This window comes from Carcharodon carcharias, chromosome 5, assembly GCF_017639515.1.
Source record: "Carcharodon carcharias isolate sCarCar2 chromosome 5, sCarCar2.pri, whole genome shotgun sequence".
Classification (NCBI taxonomy): Eukaryota; Metazoa; Chordata; class Chondrichthyes; order Lamniformes; family Lamnidae; genus Carcharodon; species Carcharodon carcharias.
In genome coordinates, this window is record NC_054471.1 from 142,165,943 (window position 1) to 142,192,960 (window position 27,018).

The 27,018-nt window shown below is 41.5% G+C and overlaps 1 protein-coding gene across 5 annotated transcripts in view; it reads right to left on the reverse strand.

The window, feature by feature from the left end:
- The window catches only part of map3k7 (mitogen-activated protein kinase kinase kinase 7), a 138,805-nt gene extending 125,790 nt beyond the window's left edge, over positions 1-13,015 (reverse strand). For 2 of the 5 annotated variants that reach the window (XM_041188043.1, XM_041188041.1), the window contains exon 1: positions 12,686-13,014. In XM_041188043.1, coding sequence (XP_041043977.1) covers positions 12,686-12,763 — 78 coding nt within the window. In that variant the 5' untranslated portion in view covers positions 12,764-13,014. Of the gene's footprint in view, positions 1-12,685 lie in introns of all 5 variants that reach the window. The other 3 variants (XM_041188042.1, XM_041188046.1, XM_041188044.1) reach the window with 3 other exon arrangements.
- Positions 13,016-27,018: the final 14,003 nt, after the last annotated feature.

A 27,018-nucleotide genomic window follows, 5' to 3' on the forward strand; every position in this document is an offset into this window, starting at 1 on the left:
GCCAATAGTCATTTTCAGAGAGATACAGAATTTGAGTGACGTTTATCCTTTTTTTGAGATGTCAGTTGTTACCCAGCAATGGCTAGTGACTATGGCAAGTAAACAAATTGGAGCTCTTTATACTTTGAGACCAGTATCCGAATGCCCACCCCTTACACTGCTGCACACAAGCTTAGAAAAATTTTCCAGTGGTATAAAAACAAATGTCAGCATCTTACTTTAACATACTCATCAAAAATGGCAATGTAAATTATTAGTTTGCCAAGAATGTCATCTTGGAAATGACGCCCAGGAAGCCAAGCTTGGATAATTGTTTCTGAAACCTAAATTATCAACATTGTCAAAGGCCTCAGTGAGGTCAACAAGCAGAGTACCGATCCCTACCATGCAACAAAAACTATGCCAATTGTAACTCACTTTGCATGGAGCCAGTGCTATTAATATCCTAGAAACCTCAATGTTGTTTTAGTTATATGATAACTTAGGGAAGAAACCTCAACTGCACAAGAGACTGGGAAATGTTTATAAATAGAAAGAATGCAGAACTTTATGAAAGTGATGCAGAAGCTAAACACTTTACCCATTTCAGAACTCAGCCATTTTACAGTGAGGAAGAGCAAGAAATTAATAAGCTTTGAAACAAAGATTAATTTTAGTTTAGGATAATCTATTGTTAAAGTTATACATTACAGATGGCAACCATTATCTATTAAGTAATTCTGGAAGAAAAAAAATTTCAGCTGCCCTTTGATAAAAAAGCAAAAAAAAGGTGCAAAAACACATGCCCCAAAAATTATGCCATCAACACATTACCTTCTATTAATAAAAGGCTATTTGGAAAGAAATAGTAAACAATAAAAATCAACCAAAATTTATTCTCCATACATCTTGAATACATCTTCTTTCAATTATGTTTTTCATAAGTTTTTTTGAAGAAATAGGTAATTGTACCGTTTAGAATTACAAAATAGTAATAGCTAAAGTCCTAAAAGGACAGCGAGTCAGAACATTTCTCAACAATTTATTCAAGACTGTTACCTTGATCATGCACTAAAGATCATGAATTGACAAGCTCATCTGTGGGCAATCAGTTCTGCTGCCATAGGGAAAAATGAGAGTTTTCAAGAATGGAAGGTTTAAATGTTTTAAAATGGGAAATTGGACCTACAAAAGGTTCATTCCCTTGAGTAGATAAAGAATTCATAACAATGCTAATTGGAGAGATTTTCTTCTCTAGGTTTGTTTCTGCGCTTTATAGAAACAATTAGTATAGTAAAGGAGAAAAGAATTAAGGAAGATACTGTGAGCACAGAGCCAAATAATTCTAATATTCTAAAGCTAACAATAGTTCACAACACAATGTCACCATGAGGTCACTAGATGCAGCTGACAACAACCATTCTGCACAACTACACTATCATGGCATGTCGCATCTTCTTGGTGACCAGAGACTGCTATAGTAGTTATTCTTTGAAAGAGCTGGTGCAGAATTGATAGCTTTAATCTGGTCAGCGAAACTACAAAAAAAAAAATTGATTCAAGATATAATATTTTTAGTTGATAACGGTGTATTAAAGAGTGTTTCTTATTTGGTCAGATAGGTTGGGAGATTTAATTTACGTTTTTGGAAAAAATCCTGTGTAGTCACCAATCCATTTCTACTTACAAGTAACATTGTTTAGATGGCTTAAATTGTAGGTGGCTGAAACAGTGCAGCATTTTCTCTCATTTCCTATATGTGTCTCCTTGAGTTGTGTAACAGAGCTATTTGAAACCGGACGAGGAGTTGGGATACGCCATTACTACATTACCTACTTTGCAAACTGGTCATCAGGCAGGCTATTCCATTGTCAACCAATTTTGAGTAAAATTATGATCAATTCTGTATTGGAAAATTGTGTTCTCTAAAAAGTATGTCAAAAGTGAACAAAAATAATAAAGTAAACTAGGGGAACATAGTTTGAATGTAAATAGCACAAAATGCTATAATTGATTTTTCCTTGAAAGGACAGTTTCCTACCCATTTGTCTTGAAACTCCATGTCTCAACCTTCCTATCCAGTTTCTGCCCCTGCTACAGCACTGAAACAGCCCTCATCAAAATCACAAAAGACATCCCATTTATGTTAAACCATCCCTCCTCATTCTGCAGCTTTTGACACCCTGACCAAACTATCATCCTCCAACATCTCTCCTTCATTGTCCAGCTGAGTGGGAGAGTCCTCTCCTGATTATACTCTTAACTGTCCACTCATAACCGAAGAATCTCCTGTAATGGCTCCTATTTCCACCTCCACATTATTACCTTAGGAATCCCCCAAGGTTCCATACTTGACCCATTCCTATTTCTCACCAATATGTTGTCCCTCGGTAACATCATCCACGAATACAATGTCAGCTTTTACATGTAGGTTGATGACAGCCAGCTCTACCTCACCACCATCTCACCAACACCTCCACTGTATTTTTGTTGTCAAACTTCTCATTCAACATCCAGTCCTCCAATTAAACAGTGAGAAGACTGAAGTCATTGTCTTCAGTCCATGCCACAAACTCCATTTCCTAGCCATCAATTCCAACCTTCTCCTTGGCCATCACCTCAAGCTGAACAGCAAACTCACCACCTCATTTTGACCCTGAGCTGAACTCCCAACCCCATAATCTGCTCCATCGAAAAGACTGCAAACTTCACCATGTCTTTTCACTCATTATTCTTGTCTGCTTACCTACAACGACCCAGAGCAGTTACTTGGTCCATGTTTTTCTGTCCCTGATGAAAAACTACAGGGCCATAACAACTATCCTAGTTAAGATTAGTTAACTTGCCAGACAATTCAAACCTGGAATATCTATTCAGTATGACTTAATACCACACCACATGATATACTTACTTCTAAGCCATCAAACGAATCATTACATATATCTGTAAAATACTTTGCATTTTTTTCCCTTCTACACTATAAAATTGCAAGTGACAGGATAAAATTTAAGATTTTCCGAAATGGTTTAACAGAATATTTGAAAGGACTTAGTATTTCACTGTGCAATCCCTTTTAAAGAATGTCACATTTTATTTATCTGTCAGAAGTGCCGTGAACATGATCCAAAGCAGCTTATTAGTGGTAGCTTGAACAGTGCGCCACCTTACCGCAACTTGATTCCTAAAGAATGGAACAGGATCATTTTGTGAAACATTTTAAAACAGCACACTAAACTGAACCTTTTGCACTATGACATGCTGATATTCAAAGTCATAGCAAATCAGAAGGTCATATTTCTTTTTGTTTATAAGGTCTTGAACATTATCATAGAGTTATAGAACAGTACAACAAAAGGAGGCCATTAGCCCATCAAGTCTGCACCTGTTCTTTCAAAGAATAATCCAATTAATCCTAACCCTTTGCTTTTTCCCCATATCCCTGCAATTTTTTTTCTTTTTCATTTAAAATATAAGTCTGTGTTCCATTCAGGCCATAGAACAACTTGCATTTATACAGTGCTTTTAATGTAGTAAAAGATCCCAAATGCATTTCTTAGGAACATTATCAAAAAACATTGGGCATTGAGACACAAAGGGGATATGAGGAAAGATGACCAATAGCTTGGTCAAATGGTAGGTTCTAAGGAGCATCTCAAAGGATGAGAGAAGTAGGAGTCTAATTTCAGTGATAAACTCCTCAATATTCAAGTATATCCAAGCTCTAAGTGGTTTCTTAGTCTCCTGTGGATCCTCTCATGACTGAAGAATCTGATGTGGGATTGTCACGGATGTTCACAGGGCTAGCAGTTCATGTTGTCATCACTGGTACTTGGGGGAATTTCTGCAGCTATGCCACCTCTGGCCTTCCTCAGGGCACATCAGATGGAAAGACAGTGATGTAGTGGTAATGTCACTGGACTAGTAATCTAGAGGTTCAGACTAATGCTCTGGGGACATGAGTTGGTGGAATTTGAATTCAATTAGAAATATGGAATTGAAAGTTTGTCTCAGTAATGGTGACCATGAAACTGCCATTCTGTGTCGTAAAAACCCACTCGTTCACTAATGTTCTTTAGGGAAGGCTCTTAAACTGCCCTCATGTTGTTGAGCCCAGCACAATCAAGGATTTTGTTGTTTGTGACTTAGTCCTGCCATCAAATTCTAATAACTGCTGTTAAATAAAATGGTTTATTTATAAATCAATTAAAAAGTTGAAGTAAACACCAAGTAGGTTCATATAAGAGTTCAAACATAATTTTATCCAGTACTGCGTTTTCCAGGTGAGTTCCTTGCCTTCTTTACGTACCACTACGTCACTGACTTTCCATCTGATGTGCCCTGAGGAAGGCCAGAGGTGACACAGCTGCAGAAATTCCCCCAAGCACCAGGGATGACAACACGAACTGCCAGTCTTGTGAACATCTATGACATCTCACGTCAGATTCTTCAGTCATGAGAGGACCCACAGGAGACGATGAAACCACTTAGAGCTTGGATATACTTGAATATTGAGGAGTCTACCACTGAAATTACACTTCTACTTCTCTTGTCCTTTGGGATGCTCCTTAGAACCTACCATTTGACCAAGCTTTTGGTCATCTTTCCTCATATCCCCCTTTGTGTCTCAATGCCCAATTTTGTTTGATAATGTTCCTAAGAAATGCCTTTGGGATCTTTTCCTACGTTAAAAGCACTATATAAATGCAAGTTATTCGATGGCCTGAATGGAACACAGACTTGTATTTTAAATGATGAAAGAGAAAAGAATTGCAGAGTTATGGGGAAAAAGCAAAGGGGTAGAACTAATTGGATTATTCTTTAAAAGAGCTGGTGCAGACTTGATAGGCCTCCTTTTCTAAAAAAAAACAAAGTAAAGTTATTCTTTACTTTGGAATGTGATAGAAGTGTATTTGATGCATTTCCTGTCTAAAGTTACTGATGAATTTCCTGTGGTGTTGCTAAATCATGATATGCTGTTTTTTTTTTCACTATGTAACATCCAAATACATTATCTGATACCCAATGTCTTTGTTGCAACTCCAAATATCACCTCAGCTGAATGAAGGTTAGTCTCTTCTGAGTGTCACTGGCAAGTTAGAAGCAGTAAGGAAATTTATGTAGGCCAGATCAAGATGGCTGGTTCCTTTCCCTGAAGAACGTTTGTAACCTGGCTAGATTTTTACAATAATCATGGTCATGTTTTGTATGTAAAATCACCTAGGCAAATAATTTGATTTTTATTGAAGGCTTAACATGTAAAGTTTATAAATGTCTCAATAAGTTTCTCATCTGTTCTTTTATTCCAGCCAGTAATCAGGTTTAAGATGGCTAAAATGAACCAGAACACATCTCTACAGTTTGCTTTAAAAGCAAGCCATAATAATTTCAGTTTAGCTTTTGGCTGACTGGGTGATTAACCCAACCACATGCACACAGATTATTTTACTTCAGCTGAAGAGTACATCCTACACAGTAAATGCACTCTGAAAAATTAAACAAGTTTTATATTAAGATGGACTGTGTTATTCCTGTGATTCTGGAACACTGATAAAAGGTAACTAGAGAAGGCAGTTCTGAAAATGTCACCACGTCTTACCAACTTTGTAAGAACACCACAATTATTCAGTTACAGCCCCCTTTCCTGACAGCTGATTCCAGTGGTTAGATTTTAGAGTTATTTGCCCTGAAATCTGCCACTTTAAAAATTGTATGTATTCATAAGAAACTTCTTTGTATGCCAATTAAAAAGTAGCATTAGCAAATACATTTACATTAAATGGGCTAGTGCCTCTGCTAAACTGCCAGAGGAAGCAATCTCTTACTTCAAATAGCTCAACTAGGTACCGTGTCCTAATTCAGCCATGCAATGGAGCCACATTGAAATAAAAAAAAACTTAAGTTACCATTAAGTAACAGAAAACATGGCCTCTCAAACAAGATCTTTAAGCAACTATATATACACCTTAACTTCAAATGCATGGGCATCAACTTGGCTGTTTGGGAGCAGGTGGTGGTGGGGGGTGGGGCAGGAGGTGGTGGTGCAGGGTGTTGTGGAGATCAGTGAAATACAAACTCGAAACAATCTCCTGAAATATCTCAGATATTCCTTGGACTCAAGGTGGAAATGAAATGCCAAAACTCTGGCACAATTGTAAGAAACTGGAAAAGCTTATTTTTCCCTCCCCATAATGGGCATTCCCTTTAATAAATAAGCATTGCACCCAGTCCAATAGTTCCTTCCAGTTAGCACTGTTTTCCAAATTTCTGAACGTTGTTAAGAAATATCCATTGGCTTGTGAAGTACACAGACGAACGAGCTTGGTAAATGAGATATGAAGCTGGTATAAATGAAGAGATGATGGAGGAAGAACAGGAAATACTCAAATCATAGGAGTGATTGCTAAATGCAACTTCTTTCCCATACATGTTTAGAATCCCACTTATATATTTATCATGAAAGCCAGATATGTTCAAGACTCAGTATGAAGGTTCATATATAGTTTGAGCAGTTTACACTCAAAAGGTTGAAGTACCTTATTTCTGTTTTAAGTACATGGATTTCTATACCTTCAGGTTCAATTCCAAACATGAAACCTTGGATGTCATTGAAAAGGTCTCAAAACCTTGAACAGTGCTGCTGTAAAAGCAGAAGTATATTCACTTCTCTACAAATAAAGATAAAAGCTACAAAATTTGCAAATTGTCTATTACAAGTAATGTACTTGAATATCACATATTTGCTCAAGTTGCTAACTGCATTTTCAATTTTAGTTTCTTCCAAGGTTTTCCAAGACAAATTGTTTACAGAAAGGTTGGTTTTAAAACATAATTACAAAATTCCAAAAAGCTAGGATAGCATACAATGACAATATCTGTATTCATTTTAATGATGTATTTCTAAAAGTTATTTTTGTCTTCTTTTTCCATGCTATTCTCCAGATGAGAAAGTAATGAATGCCACATTGTAACTGACCAAAAGGAGGTGTACAAAGGAGACCAGTGGGGAAGGAAATTTACCTTGGGCTTTCTGTCCGGTCACAAGAACTTTCTAAACAGAGGACCATGGAAATTATTCTGATATGTCTGGGAAAGTGAATAAAATTAAATAAACTATATGAACTTAAGCAAAATGTTTCTGAAAACATAAGGCCGCTCAGGATTGATCAGTACAGCTGAGAAAAATAAAAAGGGACTCGCACAGGTACCAGTGCAAGTGCCTTGGCATTTAAGAATGACAGAAACAAAACTTCAGCTCACTGTACCATACTTAGAAATCAGCTTCAAGGCCTGCTGCAAGCAAGTGACATGGAACTGTTGCAGAGTTTTTTAAAAATATAAAACAGGACTTGCCTATAAAAAGAAGAGAGTCAAGAAGTGTTTTTTGTTCAATATGTAATTAGAAATACATTTGAGCTTGAAAAATTAGTTAGAATTTTCCACTGGAGTCACCTTCCCTCTGCAGCTCAATTCATTTTAACAGAGCTCATCATTTTGTGCTGGCCTCAAAGACAATCTGTTACAGCTTAACTCCAGGAAAACAGATTATAAACTGGCACTTGGAGAAATTCAAAATTTTTGTCCCAAAATTACAAAATATATTGCTAGATAATATACTTTTGTAACCAACAGGCAGAACAAAAAGCACTTCCCTCCAGACTTGCATTCTCCCTTATGAAAATGCACAAATTTAAAAGATGAATGTCAGCTTGATAACAGATGCTACTGCGTGGTTCAGATGACATCAGAAATGGTCAGTACTCCCAAAGCTTAAATCTCATTAAGAGTGCAGAGTTCTAATCCAAATCAACCCAATGTCCATTTTATATTCTAAGCTCTTGCCCAAAGCAACTAAACCTCTGATCTGCAACCTTAATTCCAATTTGGAAAGGTGCACTATGCAGGGTGGGAACTCCACTGCTGGATTTCTCAATCAATATAGCTGCCAGTAACCAACACAACTTATTTCCCTTTACTCCTGTACAGTGGTCACCTTTCAAAATACCATTGTCTGTCCACCGGTTTCCCTACTATCAAAGATGGTAGTTTCTTGCATGCATATTCATCTGTTGATTGCTCTAACGTGGCTGTGGAGCCTGATTGCAGACTTGTGCCGTTTTCCACAGTGTAAGCAAGGATGAGCTGTCTGATTTGTTGGGACTGCCCAGTCGTTATAGCTTACCTTTTATCCTTCACTGTCTGTTTGCTTTGTTGTCCAAAGGAAATAATGCCACTACTTGAGACTACTCCCCAGGTAGTTCTTTCATTTGCATTTTTCTCACAGTCTTTGGTGGACATGCCACTTTTCGTGAGATTCGCCTTCAAGCAGTCCTTAAACCTCAGCCTACTTCACAAGCAGTGAATGTGTGGCCTCTTTAGAGATTTTATCGTCAGTAATACACAGTACAAGTCCACACCATCCAAGCTTGGCTCTGATGACAAGTGCTTCAATTACAGGCATTTCTGTTCTTTGAAGTACCTCAGTGTTGAGCACTTTGTCCTCCCATTTGATGCCCATGAGTCTCTGAATACATCTCATTTGGAGCCTGTCCAACTGCTTAACGTGCCTAGAGTAGATGTCCATGTCACAAGGCACATAGAAGGGTAGGTATTACTACAGGTTTTGTTTTAAGTTTGATACCTCATTTCCTCCTCAGTCTCTTGAGGAACAGGCAAATGCTGAGCTTGTTCTGGCAATTCTATTTGCCACCTTGCTGTCAATGGAAACATTTCTGAAGATTGTGCTTCTGAGATGGGTAAATTTATAAACAGCTTTCAGGGATGTGTCATTGATAGCTTTAGCAGGCGGGGTATATTCAGAATTTGGTGGTAATTACTGAATCAAATGTCTTCATCAGATCAACAAAGGCACAGCAGAGTCCCATCTGTTGTTCATAGCATTTCTCCTGTATTTGTTGAAGGGTGAAGATCATGTCACAAGCGCCTCTGTCTTTCCTGAACCTACTTTAACTTTCTGGCAGTTCTGCTATGTAGTTACCAGTCTATTGAGCAGAACTTTTGCGAGAATCTGATCAGCTCTTATAAGCAACAAGATTCCTCTTTAGTTGTTGCACACAAATTTTTGTCCTTTTCCCTTTGTACAAGTGAACAATCATGGCATCCTTGAACTCCTGAGGAATGGTTTGATGATCGCACATTCTGTGATACAATTGTGCAGTTTGATCGCTAGCTGGGGTCTCCCGCATTTGTAAATTTCTCCTGGGATCCCATCTGAGCCTGGAGCTATCCTTGAGAGTAGGGATCCGAAGACTTTGCCAGCCTTCACAACAGAGGGTTTGCTGTCCTAGTTTTCACATTTGGGCCATTCTGGAAGCTTGTCTATAGCTACCCCATTTGTGGTGGATGAGCAGTTAAACACATCCCTAAAATGCACAACCCAGCGCTCTTTGATAACTGTCAAATACTAAATGGATAAAAATACACAGAGACTAAAGGTATGTGACATCACCAGTGATATGAGCTTTTCTAACAACAGACTACTGGGACTTTGCATATGCATATAGTTGAAACAAATGGAATGTTAAAAACATATGAATAGTGTAATGATTATTTTAAACTTTTCCTTACCATTCAAACAAAAATTAACAAAATTAACTGCTACCTTCTCAGATCATCTGCGATTGATCTAAAAGGGTTATCCTGAGTAATTCTACTTTGAGGTGTACTGTAGAATACCAATACACAGCACAACGCTGAAATGAGTTAATAACTAATGAAATTTCACTCTTATACATCAACTAGCTTGTAGCTAGGTATTTTACATACTGCAAATGTAGCTCAAAACTTTACATAAAACACCCCATTCTATAATTCCAAAAAAAGGCTGTCGGGTAGAATTATGTTACACACACAAGACCAACAGATACTATTGTATCTCTTCCTCCCTTCTTCAGATTACATTTTATTTCACATTACCATGAGATAATTATGCCAAACGCCATGGTAAATAAAGGAATCCCAAGGTATGCATTGTGTGTTGCATGTTAAAAAGAGTGCAGTTTACTAAATTTCCCATAGCCCAAAATGATAAATCAGAATCACTGAATGGTTACAGCTCAGAAGTAGGCCATTTAGCCTGTCATAACTGTGCTGGCCCTTTTCAAGAGCAATGAGAGGCAGTGCAGTAGTGGTATTGCCATTTGATTAGTATTCCAGAGGCCCAGGGTAATGCTCTGGGGACCCGAATTCTACCATGGCAGAGGTGAAAGTTCAATTCAAGAAAAATCTGGAATTAAAAGTCTGATGATGACCACAAAACCATTGCCAACTGTCAGAAAAACCCATCTGGTTCACTAAATTCCCTTGGGGGAAATCTGCTATCTTTACCTGGGCTGGCCTACATGTGACTCCAGACACACAGAAATGAGGCTGACTCTTAAAATGCCCTCTGAATGAGGGAAGTTAGGGATGGGCAATAAATAAATGCTGGCCTAGCCATCAATGCCCACATCCATGAACGAATAAAAAAAAATTGTCTCATGCCACTCCATTACCTTTTGCCTGCAGCCCTGCGATTTTTTCCTCTTCAGATAATGATCCAATTCTCTTTTGAAAGTCATTATTGAATCTTCCAATCATGAAAACATGCAGACTTATTAATATCCCTCAAATCACTTCACTCTACAATTTTATGCTTTCTAACTACTAAATGAAGGTAGCTTCAGCACATTTTGCGCACATCTCCCTCAATCAACATCATGAAATGGCAGTGTGGATGAAATTCCCCATTCACATCATCCCTGGAAAGTAATTTCATGATGTCACTGGAGGAAGATCATTACATCAAATGTCTGCCTCTACTCAGTAGTCCTAAGGCTAGTAACAAGGTGTGGACCTATTAAAAGGATCTCCCCTTTATAACATTAAGGATATGACAATTCAGTAACACATTTGCCTTTTAATACAAGTTGTACATATTTACTATTGGTATTACAATGCTAGCATTCAAATCAGATGTATCAAACTACTTCAGAGATGTATTAGCTGAAACTATAGAATATGAAGTTTTAATACCAAATTTAGAGTATTCATTTGGTATGTTTACAAATAGGCTTTTCAAACCAATGAGTGTTTTTGGATTAAATGTATTCAAAAATTGAATATTTACTGACAAGAAAAATCAAAATTTTAATCTACAGTCCCTGCTAAATTAACCAACTTCAACCAATTGATTGAGGCGGGGTGACAGCAGTCAGGCTACTTGAGGGTACCTGAATTTGGAACAGGGAATGAAACAGTCAAGGGTTTCCTGTTCCTGACCGCTTTGCAGAGACCTCTGCTGGAAGTCCACATTGGATAAGGATTGGATTGGGCTCTGTAGTATAGTGTTATACTACCATTTCTCATAGTTTAAAATATTTCAGCACTATTTCAAACATTTAGAACTTTAGGATATTCCTTTTGTACTTCAGTTTTTTTTCACCTAATAATCGGCAACCAGCATTACTTAAGGGAAGATCATTACATACTTCTAATATGCCACATATTATGCAATTCTCCCAAAACACTCCAGTGTAAGACTAAATTTGTCTAAGTTTGGCTTTCTCATGGATTGAGATCACAAAATAACAAAAGCCAATTAGCTTTTCCCTCCCAAACATCAGTTTTATTCCAATTTATGCAATTCACAAAATAATCTGCTAACAACAGTAGCTGGGGTTCATGTTCATTTACTTAACACAATACACTAGATAAGTGCACTTCATGCTCATATTAAAAATGCAGACTGAGCTGTATGAAGGACCAAAACAACACTGAGGAATTTCTGCTGGTTCACTAACAGAGGGAGATGCTAATGCATCACAAATATAGTTACAGCAAAATTACAACATCACAGCATTTAAAAAGGTCAACCAAAGTTGAGATATTTGCATTGTTACATATGGAGTATCAAAGGTATGACGAAATTTTACAATGTTTAGTAGTTGATTACTTAAAGGGATGGAGTTTTCTTAAAATAAATCATTTTAACCAGAATCTCTCAAGAGACAGCTCTTTGGAAGCCTAAATGTCCCATCAGCAAACATTTAAACTTTACAATCCTGGAATAGCGGCAGCAGCAAAGCTCATCACATCCTCGTAATTCTTTACTGCAGTGCATAATTTAGCAGCAAGTTATATAAACCAAATAACCACACTATAAATTTCTAGTTTGGGGCAAAAAGTTATTGGGGGAAAAAATGCAGTTTGAAAAGCACAAAGGAACATACTCGAATGGTTTCTGATAATACGCTTATCCTGGGTGTATATAGAAAAGCGTGCAAAGATAACAAGGGTTAAAATAAGTAAGTGTGCCTCACCTGACCAAGTCTAACTGTATAGACACTTTTGTTCATTGTTTTATGCTGCGGGCGGAGTAGTGGGAGGAACAAACATTTCAAATTACTGTTTAAATAAATACTACACAATGAAACTCCCCACACAATTCGAGCACTGTAGTGCATTAGAGAGTGAGATTACCAGGGGAACAATACACAGGAAAGGATGTACCTTTCAGTAACCTGTTTACAATCTGACTAAATGTTCATCGCTGGACTTTAACCCATTTCCTTATTCTCCTAAAAATGGACAGGCCGGGGGCCCGGGGGCTGCGGCCAGAGCTCCTTCCCCCTCTCCAGGCTATGGCCCGCTCTGTCCCCCTGGCTCTGTCCCTTTACCACCCACTCACCCTCCCCGGTCCCTGCCTCACCTCCTCCACATCGATCTCATTGTAGTTGATCTCCTCGAAGTGCAGCGCTTGTGGGTTATCGATCATCTCCGACGACATCCCTGCAGCTAGCAATGAGGCGCGCGCGGGGGGGGAGGGGGTGGGGAGGGAATCAACCCCAACCCCCTGGCCCAGTCCGCCCGGCCGTCCGCCGCACTCGACCGCTCGAATTTGCCGCCGATGTCACACACCAGATTTTGCCCAGGCCGAACCGCGATTCCTGCAACGATCCGGTCCCACCGGCTTCATCCGGCATTTCCGGGGTTAATCCGGCCCGCAAACATCCGGGCAAGCGCTGCTCGTTGCCGGAACTGACGTCGGCCGTGCAGCAGAAAGAGGGCGGAACCCGAGTCAGCGGGAGGTGTGGGCGCGTCTACGCAAGGGACTGTTGCGCCTGCGCGGGAGAACTTGGAATGGCTGCGCGTGGAATTTAAATTTGAAAATTTAAAAGAAGCGGGAACTCGATCCGTTACCAAAGTGACAGTTGGGAGAGAAACGGGGAACCACAAATTGGTCAACATCTGGAAAATGTTTATTCGCAAGAATGAAAATCGATGTAAACTTTTTTTGCATTTACAGGAAATATGTTTCTAAGAGGAACATTTTACATTAAACTAAAACAAAAACAGAATTACCTGGAAAAACTCAACAGGTCTGGCAGCATCGGCGGAGAAGAAAAGAGTTGACCTGCTGAGTTTTTCCAGGTAATTCTGTTTTTGTTTTGGATTTCCAGCATCCGCAGTTTTTTTGTTTTTTACATTAAGCTAAATGGTCTTTAGTAGTGTGGGTGTTAAGAAGATAAATAACTGCTTCAGCAGCGTGTCAGTGAGCTTCAGAATGGCTACAACTGAGGCGAGGGGCCAGGAATGGGGAGGCGATGTGGTATTATCACTGGACCAGTATCCAGAGAGCCAGGGAAATGCTCTGGGTTTGAATCCCACCACGGCAGATGGTGGAATTTGAATTCAATAAAAATCTGGAATTAAAAGTCTAATGAAACCATTGTTGATTGTTGTAAAGACTAATGTCCTTTACTCAGTGCCACCATGCCCTTTAGGGAAGGAAATCTGTCCTTACCTGGTCTGCAACTCCACAGCAATGTGGTTGACTCTTAAATGTTCTGTGAACTAGGGATGGGTAATAAACGCCAGCGACACCCACATCCCATGAACAAAAAAAAATAAAGGGTTAACATCAGAAGCATACATGATACTGATGCAATAACGATGTCAGACCACATGACAGAGAAATGTGGAAGTAGGAGAAGCTCCAACCTTGTGTGGAAGTCCAAATGTGTAATAGTTTTGAGAATCGATAATGCCCTGACTAGATCCAACCATACAACGAAACATGGTGGCAGCGAGTAAACGGCCCAAAAGAAGCTACAGAGTTGGCAAAAAAAAAGAACCTTGAAGGAAGGACAAAAAATGAAGACTCAGAACATCATGGGAGCAGCAGATGGAAGCTGAGACACAGACCCAAAGACCAGACAATAGTGAGGACAGGCCTGTAGCAGCGAAGAAACAGGAGCAGCTCCAAGGTTTAGCAGAAGCATGGAATCCACACTACCATTCCCAGAACCATTTCAGAGTGCAGAAAGATTGCAACAGGCCCAGAACTAGGACAACTGGAGAAAAAAGGTTCACAAGGTACATAACTATTTCAGGATTACATAAAAAGGTCAAAAGTACCAGGCCAGTATACTACTTTATGCAGTAGGATCTATTGCTGATAATGTGATAGCAAGGCATGAAATTGATGAGACTTCAATTTGTTATGAAGACGTCCTGCAAGCTTTTGACTCATTTCAGCATCCATCAGAGCTTAATAATTGAGAGGGCTAAAGTTAACAGAAGAAAACAGGCCAAGCAAAAGCATGGATTCATTTATCAATGATCTCTATAGGCTGTCCGGGAACTGCACTTATAGAATTTTAAAAGATTCATGGCAGAAGCGCAGTAGAGGTGTAGACAGAGCATTATCAAGATATCTTACAGACAAGGTAGGATTCCACACTGGTGAAAGCAGTGTAAATCGCAAGACAAGCAGGACTTAGAAAACAGATTTGGCTGTTCCTTTGCCGGGAAGGAGAGGACCTGTGGAGAAGATCGAGTGAGATCATTCAATTCATAGGCCATAAAATGGAAAGTGCGCCAAAGCCTAAGAAGAAGCGGGTCAACCAACACTTTAAAATATTTCTCATATGGCAGGAAGAAGCCACACAAAGGGGAAGAATGTTCAACTTGGGGGGTTGGGTATGGTGGGGAGCGGGGTGCAGGGTGCTGCAACTGTGGAAAAATAGGTCATTTTAAAACTGTCACTCAAAAACACTGGAAATCTGTAAAAAGAAGGAGAAGCAGAGCAAGGTACAAGAAGCGGAAGAACCACAAGAACAGAAATTTGGAGGAGATAAATTACACTGAAAACAAATAATTGGAGTGTTAAACTCGAAGTGGATGGACACCCAACAGAGTTTTAATTAGGCACAGAGCAGGTGTGTCTGTTCTTTCAGATGAAGTCAGATGGCTCAAACAGATTTCATTGCAACTCTTATCTGTTCATTTGGGTGGGGCAGTTGATGACTACACTAAAAATGAAAGGCCAGCTCCTGTCTAAGCTCAAATATAAAGATTGAGAAATCCTTAAACCTCCCGATGTCATTCAAAATCAAGAATGCTCTCTGATAAGCAGAAAGGCATGCTCAAAACTGAAATTAATCTGTAAAATGGACGAAGTTGATTCTGTGAATTACAGCACTGCATTCCGAATTAAATTCCCAAAATTGTTTACAGGGTTTGGAAAATTAATGACCGAATCTCACATCACCCTATGAGCAGATGGTAAACCAATCTGCCTCTTCATACCGAAGAAAGTCTCTCACCCACTCTTGGACAAAGTCAAAGTCATAATTGAAAGGATGCAGCAGCTATGGGATATCTCACCAGTCCCATGCGAACAAAATGGTGTTCAGGTATGGTAACGGTGCCAAAACCAAATAGCTCCATAAGAACCTGTGTGGATTTAACGTAGCTCATAAAGCAGTGGAACGTGAGAATGACCCAATGGTCTCAATGGATGAGCACCTAACAAAACCAAAGAGCACCTTGTTTACCAAATTGGATGCGAACAGTGAGTTTTGGCAGTTGCCTCTAGACAAAGAAGCCAGATTGCTGACCACATTTACAATGCCCTTCAGTCATTATTGTTTCAACATATTGCCTTTGAAATCACATCATCCAGAAACTTTCCAGAAAACAATGTCCAACACCATAGAAGCTGTGGAAGGGGTAATATGCCATGTGGACAATATACTCACACATGGATCTACAAAAGAGGAGCATGATCCCAGGGTCAGAGCAGTGCTGAGAGCCTTACAGGATGCAGGTCTAACACTGAATGAAAAATGTGAGTTTGCCAAACCCATGACTAAGTTTCTAGTTCACATAGTACAAGCCACTGTAATCATAGCTGATCAACAAAGAACAAAAGTTATAAGAAAATTTCAGCAACCTGGGAACATAACTGAGCTTCAAAGATTACCAGGGATGGTCAACCAAGTAGGCAAGTTCCTACTGAATTTAGAAGAGGTCAATGAGCCTTTGAGACAGCTTTTGAGACAGGTTCAAAAGTGGCACTGGCCCATGGACCAGCAAGCTGATTTTGAAAGGATTAAACAACTTTTAGTCTCCCCCAAAATCTTTGCATATTATGACCTGAACTTACTGACCATAGTAGTGGTGGATGCATTGTCTGCAGGTCTAGGTGCAGTACTATTTCAAGTGCAAAATGACAGCAAGTGTAGACCCGTCCACTATGCCTCTAGGTCACTGACAAAAATAGGAGAACAATATGCCACGATAGAAGAAAGGTTTTGGCAGCAACGTGAGCATGTGAAAAATTTTCAGACTATGTTATGGGATTACATTTCAAAATTGAAACCGACCATAAACCACTAGTCACCATTCTGAACATGAAAGAAATTGAGATGATGCCGCCCAGAATCCAGTGGTTCAGATTAAGATTGATGGCTCCATCACAATTTGTGCAAGGAAAATGTCCAACAACAGTGAACACACTGTCACAAATATCATCAGAAGGAACAGAACAAGAGGATTTAGACTTCATTGAGGAGGTTGAAGCATACACATCCTTAATCACTCAGCACTTACCAGCTGCTGCAAGAAAGGAGAGAAAGCAAGATCAGAAATGGGATAAAGAATGTCTTCAAATCTGAGAATATTGTTTGTAAGGATGGCCAGACTTTATCTCCAGTAATCTGACACTATATCAGTATTTTGAACAGCGCAAGTACCCCATTGTCATTGACAATTTACTAGCCTTCAATGAGAGATTAGTGTACGAGCTGTTTGGCTTGATACTCTTCAAAGACTTCACCAAGGACATTTAAGAATTACAAAGTGTTGTGCGAGAGTACAACAATCAGTCTGGTTGCCAGATGTTAGTCACTCTATAGAAGAAATTATTTGTAACTGTATTACTTGTGCTGTAAAAAGTCAAGAACGAAAAGAACCACCATTACATTCTTTTCCATCAAGGCCGTGGAAGCGGCCTTATTTGAATTTAAGGGGAAAACCGTTCTTATTGTTATAGATTAATATTCATGGTGGTTTGAAGTAAACCGATTGCATAGCATCATGGTAGAAGCAGTCATTCAATCCCTCAAGATAATTTATTCAACGCAAAGCATTCCAGATGTAGCGGTAAAAACAAAAAAACTGCGGATGCTGGAAATCCAAAACAAAAACAGAATTACCTGGAAAAACTCAGCAGGTCTGGCAGCATCGGCGGAGAAGAAAAGAGTTGACGTTTCGAGTCCTCATGACCCTTCGACAGAACTGTCTGACAATGAACTACAACTTACAAATAAGTAATTCCAAAATTTCGCAAACAAATATGTCTTCAACCATTTAATCAGTTCTCCTTGCTCTCCTCAAGCAAACAGAGAGGCCAAGAGAGGGGCACAAATCATTAAGGAATTATTAAAGAGAAATGAAGACCTTAATCTAGCTCCTCTGAGTAATCGATCCTCACTACTACAGAATGGGTTCTCACCATCAGAATTATTATAGAATAGGATATTGAGAACACAGCTTCCATTTCTGATGCAAAAATTCAAACCCAGCTTCACCACGAGTGACTATGAAAGGGTAAAACAGCGTGAGGAAGAACAGAAAAATGACCAGGCTTTGGAGCTTTAAGTACAGACATAGAGCATGTGAAGCCTGGGGAGAGAGTATGGGTCCTAGACCAACAGAGGGAAGGTACAATCATTGAAAAAAATTCCACAACCAAGATCATACAGGGGTGAGACAGGCCAGGGTATCATAAGAAGAAACCGCAGTACCTTAATATCCTTGAAAAGAAAGCCATTAGAAACTTGGGCTTACAACTCAGATCCTGAAAAGAAGGAAAGTCCAACTACAAGCTCTGCAGTCGTACGAGGAAAATACTCACACTGACAGAAGGGAGAGTACTGACTATCCTCAACCTCAAAAGCATATCAGAACAAGATCAGGGAGATTGATCAAGGCACCTCAGAGACTAAGCCTGTGAAGTCTGAGACTTTTGTGGGAGATTTAGGAGAGTGTAACTATGATGGGGATAACGAATTGGGAGATGTAGAATAAAGGGTTAACATCAGAAGCATACATGATGCTGATGTGTTAATGATGTCAGATCACATGACTGAGAAGTAAGAGAGATCTGGAAGAGAGCAGAAGCTCTTACCTTGTGTGGAGGTCCAAATGTGTAAATACTTGCTGTAAATAAATAGTTCTTGTTAAAAAGACTATGGACTCGAGCAGCATACTTTTGGGAGACTAGGCAATCCCCAAACCTCATCTGAACTTACATCTAAACCCACCTACCACACAACAAAACAAGACCGTCTTCTTTCTGCTTTACTGTGCTTAGCATGGTTCCAGTTGTCAAGCTGCAACACAAGCTAAATTTAACTTTTTTGTTAATGTTTTTTCCGACGGAAGATTACGCTCCACTATCAGTTAATTGACAATTTTACCTTTCCAACAGGATCAGTAATGCCACCTTCAGATGAAGGGTTACCTCCAAAACTCCACTGTAAAATGTTGATTTCAGCCTGAGCCAACTCCCATGAAAAAATTCCCTTCCTCCCATACAGCTTTCTTCATTCATCTTGACCTACATATCATATCTCAACACCAAGGACTGACCAAGAACATTGAGGGAAGCATGGGAATGAGATCTAAGCCAACAGTTAAGGGAAGAGGAATGATGCACTCTGCGGGGTTAGAATTTCAACAATCACCTGCAGAAATACTTGTGGAGAGAACTTGCATTTATATAGGACAGAATTGTCCCAGATTTGCACTAAGTGTGGGAGCGGCTGGGAAAAATTATGTTTTACCCACTGGCCACAATGGTGTCTTTTTGCGATGCGTCGTCCCATTTCACCTCATTAATTATGCAGCAACAGGAAACGCTGTCTCACAGGCGGGCGGCCTCAGATTTGCCCACTACGCCATTGCCTCACCGATTCCTCATGCAGGGCACCATATTTAAACTGCAGCTGTGCACACACTTCAGCCCAGGAGGGCACAGGTGAAGACTTGGCCCCAAAAGCCAAGAAGAGTGCAGCCCCCTGATTCAGTGACGCATCCTTTGTTGCCTTCTGGACATCGTGGAGGTCCACTGCAATTTCCTCTACCCCCGTTCTGGCTGCAGGTGGTCCATCAGCCTCAACACTCTGGCTTGGGAGGCGGTGGCAGAGGTGGTCAGTGCCAGTGCTGCACACAAGAGGTCTGTCATCCAGTGCAGAAAACGGATGAATGATCTCGTCCATGCTGCCAGGTAAGGCAGTCTCATCACTCTAAATTTACACACTCACAAGGCCATCATAGATTCACTGGCATCTCACTCACTGCCAGCTCAAGGGACATTCACTCATTCTCTCACACAAATCCTCACATCACGATCTGGCCTCCTCTCAGGACTGCCTCCTCAGCCCTCACTATCTTGAGGCTACTTGCACAGATCACATATGCCCCCACACAGTCCCTGGGATACCCCTCTTCCCCAGTACAGCCCTTGCCCTGCAGCGCCTTCCCTTATGCCCCTTCTCCAAGCAAGCCACACCCCCATCTTAGGACTAGTCTGGTAGGTACAGACCTGCTCATGAGCCCCCCTAAAAGTGATTTGATGCTGCCTGCGAAGCCTGGTGCTAATGATCACGAGTGCAGCCCAAAGAAGGTTAGGCAAACAAAACCTCGAAGTCCCGAGCGAAGTGTTGGCTAGGCGCACGTTGCTTATGTACCGTTGTGAAACAAGCTGACAGGATGATCCAGCATGGGGGGATGATTCTGCCAAGCAGGGCTTATAATGAGATGTATTAAAATGGCGTTCCCAATGCCCGGCGGCTGGAATCATGGCCTTTCATTGATGGGTGGAGCGGACGATCGTAAGCTGGCTTCACGACGTTGTGAAACTAGTTTTTTGCTGTCTTGCCTTATCGTCCGCTCATGCCCGCCATGACGCACGATGTCAACAGGGCTGGAAAATTCCACTGTCAGTATTTTTCACAGCTACCTGACATCTCAAATCTCTTTACAGCCAATGAAGTACTTGCGAAGTGTAGTCACAGTTGTGATGTAGGAAATCTGGCGGACAATCTGAAAACTCCCACAAATGTGATAATGACCAGATATACTTTTTCTGTGATGTTGCTTGATGGATAAATATTGGCCAGGACATCAGGGATAACTCTTCTGCCTTTCTTCAAAATAGTGCCATGGGATATCTTACATCCACCTGGGCAGGCAGATGGGACCTCGGTTTAACTAAAACTTATCAAAAAGACAGCACCTCTGACAGTACAGTGTCAGCCTTGATTTTTATTCTTGAGTGGGACTTGAAACCAGAATCCAGTGACTCAGAGGCAAGAGTGCTACCATTAAGCCATGGTTGAAGCCTTGAGCATATGTAGTATGACATTGTTATCCTTGCATACCAGACAAAGTTTAGGCCAAATGGATACCCTCCTCCATTTATTCTGGGCATGACATGGATTCCAACCATTTTGGCTGGGAGTTGGGAAAACCATGAGGAAGATGACTGATCTTATAGACCTGTCTTCTTTAAAAGGTCCCCTCCCTGCCATATTTCCATTCCTGGGAGTCAGGGGCAAAATGAAGTTGTGTCTTCCACCTTCGGAGGCAGGCGCAAGGTGGCAACAGAGATGTGCAGATGGCCAGATGGCAGCCTAGAATGCCTGTCTCCCTTTATTAGGACTTTGAGAAGTTTTAATGATAAATGTCAGCCCCTCATACCCTCACACCTACCCCTCCCCACATGCCCCCTCCATTCCCCCTCAGACTCCCCATGACCCCTAACACATTCCATGCCCCTATGTCTCTTCCATGCCTCCTCATAACCCCCATGCTTCTTCATGTATGCTCCACAGCCACTCACCCAGTATCTGGTCAGTATGCGGACAGAATTTGAAATGAGCTTTATGTCTTTGAAATGGACATTAAAAAAATAAACTTCTAACAATCTAATTTCATTCAAACACACCATACTGAAAAAAAAACCTTTCAAAAAAAGCCACTGCAGAAAATTAAATCCCCTCAAGTGGTCAATCAATTGTTAAAAACAAACGTCAATTTCAGTAACCACATCAAAGACAGATAATTCTTTAATAACTCCTTAAGACAAGCAAAATGCCCCTTGGTGAGATATGTATTCTGGAACTTTTGAAACTCAGCTAAGCATTCATAATGGCCTCAGTTATAATAACAAACTCTGGAAAAAAAATTGAGAATGGAACCCAATTCACCTCTAGAGAATCTAAGGAATTGGTTGAATTTTATGGGTTCAACATCATCACTTCCTCGACACATTATCCAAGGGGATGCAGGTTTATGGAAATACGCATCCAGGTGGTCAAGAGAACCCTCACAAAATGCCAAGAGTCAAAGGATGACCCAAACATTGTTATATTGTCACTCCGAACTACATCTCTCAAAGCTAATATAAAATCACCTGCAGAGCTGTTGAAAGAAAGAAAATATGAGACAACTTGCCAAGAAAGACACTCTCTCCAAATGACCAGGAGGAAGTAAGAGAGCAACTCGCCGATGCACAGGTAGAAGGAGGTCAACACTTCAACAAGCATGCCAAGTCCCTGCCTGAGCTGTTGACAGGCTAAACTGTACATGCATAGGATCCAATCATGAAAACCTGGAACCCAGCAAAAGTTATTGAAGCTGAGACTCCAAGGTCATACATCATTGGCCGGAATTATGTGGCCCTGTTGGTGTCGAGCCTCATGGTACAATATCACGAGAAGGCCAGAAATCAGTTTTATGCCACTGTGAAACCAGTTTGCGATCGTCCGCTCCACCTGTCAATGGCAGACCACATTTCCTGCTGCCACATGTCGGGAATGTCATTTTGCTATGCCGTGCTCGCAAGAATTATCCCCACACACTGGATCATCTGGGCACGTCAGCATGATTGCACTCCAATGCGTTTCACAGTTATATATAAGCACCATGCACCTGCACTTCGAGGCAAACCCGGAGGTGAGTGCACACAACCTTGTGCAGTGCTTGCAAGCGTCGCCCGTAGGACATCAAGGAGGAGGTGGCGTGCATTTAGCACAGGCAAATCACTTTTTCCTGGCTGGCTTTCAGTGTGGCGACAGGTCAAGGGCTCCAGTGCAGGTCAGGCCATGGTGGGGGTGTGGGGGACAAGGCAGCACTGAAGGAAGTATACAAGCACATGTTGGTGGGGTTTGGTGGGGAGGCACAGGTTGAAGGAAGTACACAAGCACATACTAGGGGGGAGATGGGTGGGCGGGGTGAGGGAAGCAGCCATGCACTTGGAGAAGCTTGTCAAAAGTGTGCATTTTTCAACAGCTGAGCCTGTTCAGCTGCAGCTCCATTGACATGCCAGGAGTCGGGCTTCTGAAGCTTTTCTGCTCAACACAAAAGCATGAAAGTGCCACCAAATGCTCCAGAACCTTTCACCCCTCAGGCGCATACTGCAAATTAATGTGTATTTTAGAGAGCAGCAGAACATTTGGCTGACTGGGCAAGTTGTAGAATCCCCTTGCAAAAGGTGGCTATAGTGCAGTCACTGATGGAGTTGCTCACAGCCCCTTGCAATGTCTTTATTAAGGTTTGGACCAGTATACATCATGGTTCAAGCTAACCTTGCAGTGCAGGTTAGGAGAATGCATGCACCTGAGCTGAGAGCACAGCATACAGTACAGTGGCTGAAGCTGTCACAAATCGCTCAAGTAGAGTGGGGGTGGAGGTGGGTGGGGTTTTGGACAGCCAATGAGCACACATCCAAGTGGTGGCTAGCACTTTCCTGCATGTGTGAAGGAGCCTTCAGACTTAAGAACCTCTCTTTGTTAAGAGAGGTAACCCACGCATCTCTCTCTTTGATCCTACAGGAGGGGAACATCAGGATCATGGAGCCTGGTGATTTAGTGCGATGCCTCATGGCTTACAGGGAGCAGAGAAGAAGAAGAGTGCAGTGGAGGCACCTGGCTCAGCAAAGGGAGGAGCACCTCCCTCAAGATGAAGAGGTGGCAGGGCCTGCTGCACATGCAGTTGAAGATCCACAGAGAGATGGCGTTTGGATTCCTGCAGATGACAGAACCAATGTCGCCAAAGACTGTGCATGTCTAGGAAACTGATTGATCACATATTGCACCTGCTGCAGGATTTGGCATCACTGGGACATGGAGGGCATCCACTCCCAGTGGCCATGAAATTGGCTGCGGCGCTCAATTTTTACGTCAGTGGCTCCTTCCAGGGCTTCACAGGTGACTTGTGGAGGATCTTGCTAGCCTCCACGGGCAAGTGTATCCAGGAGGCCACGAGCGCCATCTTCGCAAAGGGACAGAACTTTGTGCATTTCGCTCAGGATCAGGAAAGTCAGTAAGCAAGGGCACTGGGATTTGCACAGATCTCAGGTTTTCCATCAGGTGCAAGATGCCATCTACTGTACTTACGTGGCACTTAGATCTCCGTAACAACAAGCAGTCAACTACGTCAATCGCAAGGCCTTCCACTCGCTGAATGTTCAGTTGGACTGTGACCACCACAATCACATCCTACAGGTCTGCGCATGATTCCCAGGGAGCAATCATGACTCCTCCATCCTTAGCAGGTCTCAGATCCCTGACAGCTTCCAGGGTTCAGAGAGACTGCAGGGTTGGCTCCGTGGGAACTAGGGCTACCCACAGGGGATGTGACTGATGATGTCTGTACGGTGGCCTCAGACTGCAGCAGAGCAATGGTATAATGAGGCTCCTGCTGCAACCCGGATTTTGGAGGAGCAAATGATAGGCATCTTGAAAATTAGGTTCCGGGGCCTCTACAGGTCCAGTGGAGCACTGCAATACAGTCCCCAGAAGGTGTCGCGCATCATCGTCACTTGTTGCACACTACACAACCTGGCGCTGCAATGGGGGAGGATCTGGCTGAGGAGGGGATGAAGGTTCTCGAAGGCGAGGATGCCGGCAATGAGGCCATTGCACTGGCCAGATGAGGCAGGCATGCTTGGGAGGCCTTCATGGCTGCAAGATTTGTGGAAGATGATGATGGGATGCAGTAAGGACAGTCCTGACATCCTCACCTTGCATCTGTGAACGTTTAACTCCTGTGTGACTGATGGCACGGGAGGTATCCTCAATGCTCAGGCTCATGCCATGGAGACACGGCGGAGGTCCTAACTGTCACTAGATTCCAGGAGTATGATGATGACATGCAGCGAGGACACTCCATAGATCTTCACATAGTCTCTGTGAATGTCTGACTCCTGTCTGGCTGAGGGCAGCTTGCTTGCGTTCTGTGATCAGGGTCATATCATGAAGATGCGTGAAACTTTAAATGCACCTGATCCTTTGTCAACCTTCAGCACCTGTCCCCTTCAGGAGCACACTGTCAACGGTGGCAGATGCTGAAGAGATGGGGTGCCAGTCCAACCTCAAAGGTGCTGTGAACGCACAGAGAGAATAATGGAATTCTGTGATGCCTACCCGCCACATTCTGGCAGCGATAACAAGCAGCGTCAAGGTGCAGGCTTCACTAATGTGTCCAGTGACTGTGAGGCTAGAACACCACTTTGGTATGAAGGTTACGCACTGCACAGGGAAGAGAGCCTGGAATGAGGCACCTGCCTTAACCTTGTGCGGGAACCATAAAACCATAAGACGTAGGAGCAGAAGTAGGCTGTTCGGCCCATTGAGTCTTCTCCCCCATTCAATGAGATTATGGCTGATCTGATAATCCTCAACTCCATTTTCCTGGCTTTTCCCCATAACCCTTGATTCTCTCACTGATTAAAAATATGTATAGATCTGCCTTGAATATACTTAACGACACAATCTCGACAGTCTTCTGTGGTAAAGAATTCCACAGATTCACTACCCTCTGAGAGAAGAAATTTCTCCTCATCTCTGTCTTAAATGGGCAACTCCTTACTCTGAGATTATGTCCTCTGGTCTTAGACTCTACCACAAGGGGAAGCAACCTCTCAGCATCTACCCTGTCAAGCTCCCTAAGAATCTTATATGTTTTAATAAGGTCGCCTCTCATTCTTCTAAACTCTAGTGAATACAGGCCCAACCTACTTAATCTCTCCTCATAAGAAAATCCCTCTATACCCAGCATCAACCTAGTGAACCTTCTCTGGACTTCCTCCAATGCCAGTATATCTTCCTTTAGATAAGGGGACCAAAACTGTTCACGGTATTCTAGGTGTGATCTAACCAGTGCCTTGTGTAGTTTTAGCAAGACTTCCCTATTTTTATACTCCATTCACTTTGAAATTAAGGTCAACATTCCATTTTTCCTCCCTATTACCTGCTGAACTTATATGCTAGCCTTTCTGTGATTCATGCACGAGGACCCTCCAACCCCTCTGTGCTGCAGCTTTCTGCAGTCTTTCTCCATTTAAATAATATTCAGCTCCTCTATTCTTCCTGACAAAGCGCATAACCTCACATTTTCCCACATTATATGCCATCTGCCAAGTCTTTGCCCGCTCTCTTAACCTGTCTATATTGCTCTGTAGACTCTTTGTGTCACCCTCACCACTTGCCTTCCCATCTACTTTTGTGTCATCTGCAAACTTGGTGGTGGTACATTCACTGCCCTCATCGAAGTCATTAATACATATTGGAAATACTTGTGGCCCTAGCACTGATCCCTATGGCACTCCACTAGTTACAGGTTGCCAGCCTGAAAATGCCCCCCTTATCCCAACTCCCTGTCTTCTATTAATTAGCCAATCGTCTAGTCATGCTAATACACTACCCCCATTACCATGGTCTCTTATCTTATTGAGCAGCCTTATGTGCGGTATCTTATCGAACGCCTTTTGGAAATCCAAATATATTACATCTACTGGTTCCCCTTTATCTATCCTGGTTGTTATCTCCTCAAATAATTCTTATAAATTTGTCAGGCATGATTTCCACTTCATGAAGCCATGCTAATTCTGCTTGATTATATTATGCATTTCTGAATGTTCTGCTATTACATCCTTTATAATAAACGCTAACATTCTCCCAGTGACAGATGTTAAGCTAACTGACCTATAGTTACCTATTTTTTGTCTCTCTCCCTTTTTGAATTGGCATTTTTCATCTCTCTGGGACTTTTCCAGAATCTAAGGATTCTAGGATGATTATTACCAATGCATCCACTATCTCCGTAGCTACTTCATTTAATATCCTAGGATGCACCCCATTAGGTCCAGGGGACTTATCGGCCTTTAGCCCCATTAGTTTCCCTAGTATTTTTTCACTTCTAGTGATTGCTATTGTATTTATTTCCTTGCCCCCTAGCCCACTTTGGCCCCTTAATTATTTAGTATTTTTGGAATGCTATTAGTGTCTTCTACTGTGAAGACTGATGCAAAGTATTTATTCAACTCCTCTGCCATTTCCTGGTTCCCCATTATTATTTCCCCAGCCTCATTCTGTAAGGGGCCTATGTTCACTTTGGCCTCTCTCTTCCTTTTATATATTTAAAGAAGCTCTTTATATTACTTTTATATTTTTATTTTTTATATTAATTTTTATATTACTTGCTAGCTTAACCTCAAAATTTATTTTCTCCTTTTTTTTTTGGCCATCTTTTGTTGGTTTTTTAAAAACTTTCTCAATCCTCTGGCTTACTACTAACCTTTGCCATATTGTATGTTTTTTCTTTCAACTTGCTTGGTCAACCTTGGTTGGTTTATCCCCTGCCTAGAACCCTTCTTCCTCATTGGGATATCTTTGTTGTGAGCCATGA